Raw genomic sequence first — 9313 nt, 5'->3', positions numbered from 1 at the left:
CTGAACTCCGGACCTCTGGAAGAGCAGCCAGTGCTCTTAACCTCTGAGCCATCTCTCCAGCCACCATCATCGGCCTCTTAACAAGCAGCCCAAGGTCAGGAGATGCAGAGCCTTTGCAGGAATATAGAAGTCTTTGGATGCTGGAAAATTAGCCCTACTGACAGCATAATCTGCATTTCTGCACTCTAGAACCATAATAAGTTCCAGCAGTGGGTCATGTGCTATGTAGTCATAGCAGCCATAGAAAGCCAACAGCAAATCTGAAAGGTAAGCCTTGCCTTGGGCCATTGTATTTGGGTCAGCAGTTTTCCTTTATTTGGACTCAAGAGCAGGTAGGCTTCATCCAGGATTGTCCCATTGAGATTTTACCAGGCAGGATGAGATGATCCTCAGTCTCCTACTTGTACCCTGGCTGTATCCCTACTAGTCCCCCAGGGCCAAGGTTAGGTACAGCCTGACCCTGTCTAGCGAGAACCTGAGGCAAGCCTTCTAAGTGGGTGCTTTTTACCACTTTCATTTTTTAAGTAAGCTTTTTTGTTTGTTTTTTTGAGACAGGGTTCTCTGTGTAACAGCCCTAGCTGTCCTAAAACTCACTCTGTAGACCAGGCTTACCTCAAACTCACAGAGACCTGCCTGCCTCTGCCCCTCCGAGTACAAGGAATAAAGGTGTGCACCACCACTGCCTGGCTTAAACAAGATTTTCACTATTTCTATGTGTATGTGCCCGCAGAGGTCAGGGGTGTTAGGCCATCTGGAGCTGGGGTCAGGAGCAGCTGTGAACTGCCTGGGGGTGGGGTGGGGGTGGGGTGCTGGGAACTGAATTCTGGAAGAGCAGTCAGAGCTCCCAACTGTTAAGTCATTCCTCCAGCCTCCTGCTCATTTTTAGATCATCTTCTCCTTGCACTTCTTCCTTTTAGGGCCACGAGTCTATTCAATAAAAGGGAAAACAGACATTGGCTAACAGCTAGGCCTGAGGCAGGCAGGATTCACTTGGTCAACGCAGGGAAATCTTTACCTGTCAACACTAAAAGCAGCCAACCATAACTGGAGGAAAAAATCAACACACACACAAACTTTGTTTTCTACTGAAACTTATTATTTACCATTAAGAATTGCAAACTATACTACTAAGAATGAACAACCTCAGGAAGCTTTTCTCAGGTTGTAGTGTTCCACACATCCACCTTTAGTACCATCAGCAGGAGTTGCAGCAAGACCTTGGGCCACAGCAGCATGATGGCTACTGGATTCAGGAAGTGGAGCCCCAGAGGAATGGGGCTAAGGGACACAATATAGGAGAAAGAGTAAGAGGAAATAAATTATGTCATCAACACTTGGTAGGTAGGGGTGTCCTTTGTTACTCTGGGCTACTTAAAGCTGCCATATCTGGCATATGCCATCAAGGAGCAGCTCCAGCCTCACCCATTTACAGGGTCCTATGGGAGGGCTTTTAGCAAAAGCTCCAAAAGGGCCATCCCAGGCTGCCATACCCTGTTCATATAGTCTAGGGGGAGGAGAGGCTGCTCTCTAAGACAGCAGACCTAGAGCATCAAAGCTTGAAGGCCCAGAAAGCCGGAGTTAGAAGGTGGCAGGTATGAAAATGAGTGCCAAGGAGGGGCTGGACACTTCGCCTATTAGTGCCTGGAGCTACCTGCTCTGTTTAAATGTCCACTGTGCACTAAAAGCCATGGCTCCTTAACCATTTTGGCCCCAAACCATCTACAATTCTCTGTGACCCAGGAGGGTTTCTGAGAAGGGCAAGAACATGGAAGAAGGCTCAAGTAGTGATGTGTCCCCTATCACCAGCGGGCACAGTGTCACAAGCCAAGAGCAGCTCTGCTCCCCTCCCTTTCCTCCCAGAGGGAAGCTGGGTGGCAAGCTAACAGCAGCAGGCGGTGTGTCTTGAAATGCGTCAACCCCTCATAAGAGACAAATCTCTTCCCTAGTGGGGTCCTGATGGGGAGCCTCCGGACCACGGCTCCAGACGCCCTAGGAGCTTGTCAGCTGCCCCATGGCGCAGGTGTCCACACTGGGCCCATGTACACTGTTATCTTTGGGTTTTCCAAATGCCCCACCAGAATACTTTCTCCAAAGCAAGTAGCAATTTTGCTGTAATCTTTCCATATGCTCTCCCACTGAGGTAGCCCTTGATAAATCACACTGGGCAGAGGAGACAGCCCAAAAGCTCACCCTGCCCAGCAGTATGAGGCCATGACGTGGCTGAGAATGTACACGTCAACCTGCAGGTCTTCTAAGACTGACCTGGGAAGTGCCCTAGAAACTCATGTCTTTGTTAAACAACTTCAAACAGGGCTTTAATTCCAAATAGACCACAGACCCAGGAGCCCAGGAGAAAGCAGAACCAAAGCTGATGTGCTGACCAGGGCTGGCAGTGTCAAGTGGAGAACTCTGGAAGCTCCTGACCCGCTGCTCTTCCTGACTAGGCCTTCCGACGGCGACTTCTCATGTGGACAGGCCCTTCGCGTGTTTGGGGTTAGGCAGTCTGACTCCAAGCAGTAAGGCCTCCAGGCCCCGCAGTCCTTGGTCCATGAGCAGAGCAGGCCCTCTGGACAGAGGTGGCACAGGCGCACAGCACTCGGCAGGGGTGGGCTGGGTGGATGGAATGCGGTGACACTGAGTGCCCAAGGCAGGTCTGGGTTCTCAAAGCACCCCAACGAGGGCCATGGAGGCCATCCCCAAACCCCAGGATCTTCAGAGGGATAAGATTTCAAAGTCTTCATCTTCAGAGTCAAAGAACCTCTCCAGCCTCTCTACATCCGAAGAATCTGGAAGGAACAAGAAAAGCATTAGGCATCTCTCAGGAGCTGGTGTGGGTGTGGGGTGGTTGGGAAGACGTTAGGAGAGGAGGACAAACTAGAAGAGGCCTGCTAGGCCCTGTAAGCCCCTTCCTGACTGGAGAGTTAACAGGTATAAAGGGGTCCAGACCCAAGAGCAAGTGACAAGGCCCTAAAGAGGGATGGGAACTCCGCCAAAGAGAACAGAACCTGACTCCTGCCGGCAGACAAGTGATAGGGTCTGGCAGCAGCCCAGGAGGATGAGGGCACCCAGTCCTTGCACCAGCTGAGGAATGAGCAGGTCTGGCCAGGCTTCTATCCACTGTCTCTCAAGACCAGTCCTTGAACTCTGCTGTGCTGGTCCATAGGACCTGGGCTATGCCCCCCACAGGCACACTAGCCATAGGTCAAGGAGCCACGACTGCTCATCCCCAGTGGCTCTTAGACTGGACTTCTTCATCGCAAAACCTGTTGTGCCCTGTCACTACAGTGCCCAAGGAACCTGTGGGAATATGTCTCGCAGAACATGGACATACTGTGCTGCTGCCAAGCTCAGGGTTTGTGGCATGGAGTGCTCTTCAGTGCCCTATCAACTATTTGCACCTGGGACTCATACAAACTTTAATGGTTAAAAGGAAAATGACCAAGACCTGAGGGCTTGTGGCAGGCACAGACTACATGAACTAAGAGCTAGGGATCGGGGACTAGCCCACCCAGACTTGGCCCCACAGCCTCAGCACTCACCTAGGGACAGGTTCAGGACATCCTGGCAGGCCAGATGGGAAGGCTGCTGTTCCACCAGCTCAAACATGGGCAGGGCACCGCCAAGCAGGGATAGCTGTCAGTGAGACACAGCTGTTAGATGCACCTTGACAGTCACGACAGCCTCCAGCCTGCAGAGGTCTAATTTCACAGGTAAGAAAATGGAAGTGGTATCCATACTAAAGGTTACAGCCCAGACCAGTGGTCAGCATAGCACAGGCCTGCCCACTGGGAATGGTCTGTCACCCCATCAGGCATCCATCATCACAGAAGGCACAGGGAAGACAGCAGGAAGCAACTGGCACAGGGGCAGCCTTTGGCACACAATTTATTGCCATCCCATAACCACGAGGCAGGCAAGACCCTACCATGAAGTTCATGTGCAGAACTTAGGTAGGTAAAAGGCGGCCAATTATGGCCTAGACATAGCCAAGAGAAACAGCAATATGAGGCACCCTGCCCCGTTCAGCCTGCCCACATGTGTGAGGCAGGAACAAAACTCCCCATGCAACCAGTAAACGGGGTTCCTAGCTAGGCCATGCAAAGAGGTTCCCTTTACCCCAGCCACCTCATTGCCTGGGTCCCCAGAAGTTTCATCTTGGCTCTGGACAGGGGCAGCTACAGACCTTTTTGACTTGCTGACACCAGTCGTTAAAGTCTTCCTCAGTCTTACAGAAAAATCCCTAAAATGAAAATGATTGTGAGTAGTGACAACATCTATATGAGCATGAAGTGTGATCTCCAGTCTTCAGAGACCCTGGCATGTACCTGCCAATACATGCCAGGCTGCCTGCTTTGCCCGTGCTTTGGTTCACACATATAGACAGTCTGCTCAGCGAGGGAAGACCTATCCCATGGTGGCAAGGGAGAGTAATTCTACCATGTGTTCCCTTGGATCTCAGCTCTCAAAAGCTAGGAGTGAGGCTCAACCTTGGTGCTCCCTGCACTGCTAGCCCCATGTGTCTAGCATCTTCTATAAGGCTGGCTATCTAAGTGGTGGTAGAACATCAAGTTCCAATCACTGAGCTGCCGAGATGCACTCACTGTTATGTGCACACACTCAAGTTAGCTGAGGAATTGACCAGGGGGGCCTCAGTCTACTCTCCACAGAACTTGGGAGGGGCACACATGACAGAGTGTATCCTGGGTGCTGTGTCTGTGTGACTGTTACGTATTGGTACTAGACATGTCACACTCTTTGGCAACAAACAATATGATGTGCAGCCTAACTAGGCCATGACTTCCCTGGGTATGGCATTGTTTTGACATTTTTGGTTTTGCATCCTCTTTCTCCCAAACACATTTTGAGTGGGCAGGTTTATATAAATGATCAGAAATCCCTACTATATCGTCAAAAAGGGAGATGGAGAAGCTCGTTCAAGGGAACTGTCTCCAAGATAATTTAAATAAACAACAATTTGATGATGAAAAAAACTAAGAGGAAAAGAGGTACAGACAGGTGACTCTAACAAGCTGTCATTTGTATTTTATAGAGTAGGAAAAACACACACCCTCACACTTGGTGGTACACACACTCAATCACAAGCAACACTCACACACATTATGGTTGTGAATGACACTCAGGAGGCAGACAGTCTCTGGGGAGGGTAAGAGAATCCTTAATTATATAAAGCTAACACTCCAAAATGCTGGAAAAACTATTAAGATGTAGACATTTTCCTTGATATTCCACTGCAGGACTGGTACAGACTGTCTCCTTAACGACCTAGGAGTTCGCATGGCTGGAACATACCACGGCAATGGACGGGTCGAGCTCTCCAATGCCCATCCTGCAGGGCGGGTGCTGGCAGTGGAAGCTCTCATCCGGGATAAAGCAGCTGTCAGTCAGCTCCACTGCAGGCTGTGTAGTATGGGGGTCCAGATAAATGAGTTCCTCTCCTGGGCAAGATGATGAAGAAGTCAGATGCAGCTGGCTAGAGCTGGGCAAGAGGGAGGGAGCCGGCCAGAGCAACATCCAGACCCACCATATCAGAGTCAGCAGACAGAAGGTAGGTAGAAATCAAAACGTCAGGGGGAGAGTGCATGCCACCACAGTGAGTGAGGGAGAGGCAAGTGAATTAACAACACAACTCTACAGAAAAAAACCCACTCCTTCAGGGAGACAGCTCATCCCCTATGAACCCACAGCATGCAAATCAGACTCACCAACGTAGCCAATAAAGTAGTGGGCACTGTTGGGCTTCCCTCCGATAACACCCAGGGACTGGGGCATCATGAAACAGTGCTGCAGGAGAGAAGAGGGAAGGCCACTGAGCACACTGGCCTTACAACAGCATGCAAGAGCACGCTCCTACACAGTCCCACACACTAGCACAGGACACAGTCAGAATGTGTTTCACCGTCCATAACCACAGGTAGGCCATGGCCTCCAGAAGCCCACCTGAATGACACAAGAACAACAGGAAGACATACCCAAAGAGCTTCTGGTACAGGCGGTACACAAGCACACCACAGGCTCCTAGTTCCACCTGGGTAAACCCTCGATAGGTGATGGGATTGGGGAACATGGTGTAGATTAACATGCAGGTGTTCCGTGGGAAATGTGAGCAAGCACACTGGAGAGGTAGCCTGGCCAGACATCAGTCTGACCCAACGGGACAAGAGATGACCACAAGAGGCAGGTCAGAGAAAAATGGGAAATCAGTGAGGGGAAGCCCAAGCGACAGAGGGAGTGGCCAGGACAGTCAAGTAAGACCAAGATAAGGGAGAGACTTTATACTTGGGTTTTACACTGAGAGGTGATTAAAAGTGAAACATTTAACAAAAAGTATTGCCTGCCATTCCATACAGTAAGGCTCTCAAGTGTGACTCCTTCCTTTAAAATCTGAGGTAACTAATTCAAGAGGTTTTGCCTCTTGTTTTTCTGACAGGGGTGGGGAACATCAAAGAAGTAGGTGGATGGATTCTCAGTAAATCTGTCTGCAGTCCCCATCCTCATGGGCCTACCCAGCCTCCAGACCAGTGGTTCTCAACCTTCCTAACGCTGTGACCCTTTAATACAGTGCCTCATGCTGTGACCCCCAACCATAACATTATTTCATTGCTACTTCATAACTGTAATTTTGCTACTGTTACGAATCATAATATAAACATCTGATATGCAGGATATTTGATATAGGACCCCTGTGAGAAAGGGGTTATGACCCATGAGTTGAGAACCGTTGATCCAGTCAGAAGTAGAGGTTCAAGGGATACCCAGGAAGGGCACAGCAGAGACCTGGTAGAGACAGAAGACCCTGATGCCAGCCTCAGCAACAGGCTGACTGGTCTTGAAGATCCTTTATAAAACTCTAGACTTTAATCCCAGCATTCAGGGGGCAGAGGCAGGTGAATCTCTGTGAATTCTAGGCCAGCCTGGTCTACAAAGTGAGTTCCAGGATAGGCTCCAAAAGCTACAGAGAACCCCTGTATCAAAAAAACAAAAACAAACAAACAAAAAAACCCACCTCTAGACATTTCAATTCTTACCATCACTTATAAGATTAAGCCCCTCCCCTTTCCTAGAGGTACAGCTAGTTGACCACACTTTGCAATAGATGATGAAACATTGGGAGCACAGGGCCCAGGTTAAGAGCTGCTCTGAAGACTCACCTTCAGCGTCTCCACATAGGCCTCATTGATGTCTGTAAGTCCCAGGCGGAGAGGGATGAGAAGCACCAGGGGTCTCCAGGCCGATGGCCTGTTGGTGACTTCAGCTCCAGCAGGGAACCCATTACAGTGCCGCTCTGAATCTGTAGGAAGTGCAGCAGCCCCTGCACAGGGAAGGCTGGCCCTGCACAACCTTCCTGGAAGGGAAGATGTGTTTTTCATGAGCTAAGCAGAGGTAGACAGAAGTTCTCCTCAAGGAGAAAGAGTGTTTTGAAAGCCAAGTACTTAGTTAGGGGCTACAGAGAAAATATTTTCTAGACTTTTGAATTATAACCTGTTTTTATGTTTTACAAAGTAGTTCTAAAAAAAATCATCTTCATTAATTTCAAGGAATGGCATCATTGAGACAAAGACATCACCCTCTCCAGGTGTGTGTGGCATCACAACACACTGACATTATGGGTCTGAGAGGTCACTGAGTGCTACCTGGTGGTGGTGGTTGTCCAAAGGTTTGCCTTTGTTAAAATATTATCTCAACCACAACCCTGAGGAAACAGACAAATCCAATTTGTGGGCCACTAACTGAACAAGATTCTTTAAAATGTTAATGCTATCAGAGATCAAAACACAGAGGGGTGAGATGACGCGATGGGTGGTTAAGAGCATTTACTGCTTCTGCAGAGGACCCAGGATTGATTTCCCAGCATCCACAAAGAGGCTCACAAAAACACCAGTTCCAAGAGATTCCCTGCTCACACATGGTGTCATAAAGTCACACACACAAAAATGCACATAAACTTTAAAGAGACGAAAAGTGGCAGTGATTCACTGTTCTTCAAGATTGAACTTTCTAGGAAACAGCCAGTGTTTGGAGCTCTTTCAAAGACTTAAGTTTGGTTACCAGCACCCACATTGGGTGGCCCACAACTCCTTTTCCTGGCTCTCTGTGGGCACCCCACCCCCACAAAGAGAGAGTGAGAAAAATAATGAATCCTTAAAAAAAAAAAAAAAAAAAGAGCACCTCTGACTAAGTGAGAGGCTCCTTCCCCCGCTCCTTTGGAACTTCTCACTGCAAACATCTGACTTGAAGCCATTTCTGTTCAGTTAACTGCCACTTGGCAGCCTTAGTTCACCTGTCTTGGTTCTCTTCTCCCCTCCCCTCTCCTCCCTCCCCTCCCCTGTCTGCTGCTCTTGCAGTAGTGTTTAAGTTCCTTTCCTCAATGCTGACACGTTTTTTCTAATCTACACTTTCTCCTTGTATCTGGGGACTTGCTACTTCCTGGTACAATTATGAAGGCCTAGTCCAAACCCATCAACATTGCTAGTATAGTGACTCACAGCTGTAATTCCAGCACTAGGGGGACTGAGGTAGAGGGATTGCTCCAAGTTCAAGAACAACCTGAGCTAGAGTAAGGCCATCTCAAAAAACCTCACCACAACCAAATAAATCCATCAACACTAAAGGCTGGCAGAGGTAGATGGGAGGACTGGGTGTGTGTGTGTGTGTAGGGGGGTTGCTATAGACCAGCTCTCAGGATGAAGGAGGCTTTGGCAGTTTCTGTGAATGATGTCACTTCTTCCCTAACTGTTTCATTCACAAGCAGTTCAAGAAGTCAGAAGAAGAACCTACTGCTACTACACTGTGCCCTTACTTTGCTCTGCTGCCATTTCTAGGAACTGGGCTACTATGGACAACCTTCAGTAGTAGGATAAAAAGGCAGCTTGCTTCTTTTAAAAAGTTTGAACCACATTTATATTTATCTGTCTGCATGTGAACATGTGTGCAACAGCACATGTGTAGAGATTAGAGGCCAAATTGAAGAGCTGGTTTGCTTTCCACCATGTTGAGTCATAGGAATGAAACTCAGGTCATCAGATTTGGTAAAGTGCCATCTCATGCTTCCTGTCTTCACTGATGCTCTCAAAAGCCCAAAGCAACTGAGAACTGTCTTATCTACCCTACCACACGACACCATGCTCAGGGGCTCCAGCCTCTACCCGAGCTCTGCCCTTCTTTCACCATGTCCTGATGTAGCTTTTCCTAAACCCAGAGTCAGATGTTTTATGTCATGTGATGAGCACATCACTTCTGACCAGATCCCAGTCACAGGCAAGCAGCCTCAGCACCCACCAGGAGCTTTAAGAGA

At 48.9% G+C, this 9313-nt stretch overlaps 1 protein-coding gene across 1 annotated transcript in view; it reads right to left on the bottom strand.

The window, feature by feature from the left end:
• Nucleotides 1-1074: 1074 nt before the first annotated feature.
• Nucleotides 1075-9313, bottom strand: part of Atg4b (autophagy related 4B cysteine peptidase) — a 34727-nt gene continuing 26488 nt past the window's right edge. Inside the window, exons 8-13 of the mRNA XM_076549678.1 lie at nucleotides 7170-7363; nucleotides 5724-5802; nucleotides 5311-5456; nucleotides 4184-4240; nucleotides 3540-3633; nucleotides 1075-2786 (exon numbers count right to left, since the gene is read on the bottom strand). Coding sequence (XP_076405793.1) covers nucleotides 2713-2786; nucleotides 3540-3633; nucleotides 4184-4240; nucleotides 5311-5456; nucleotides 5724-5802; nucleotides 7170-7363 — 644 coding nt within the window. The 3' untranslated portion in view covers nucleotides 1075-2712. The remainder of the gene's footprint in view (nucleotides 2787-3539; nucleotides 3634-4183; nucleotides 4241-5310; nucleotides 5457-5723; nucleotides 5803-7169; nucleotides 7364-9313) is intronic.

The sequence above is a fragment of the Peromyscus maniculatus genome, chromosome 13 (genome assembly GCF_049852395.1).
Source record: "Peromyscus maniculatus bairdii isolate BWxNUB_F1_BW_parent chromosome 13, HU_Pman_BW_mat_3.1, whole genome shotgun sequence".
NCBI lineage: Eukaryota > Metazoa > Chordata > Mammalia > Rodentia > Cricetidae > Peromyscus > Peromyscus maniculatus.
Note: the sequence above shows the minus strand (reverse complement) of the source record. Positions and strands in the feature narration are given on the sequence as shown.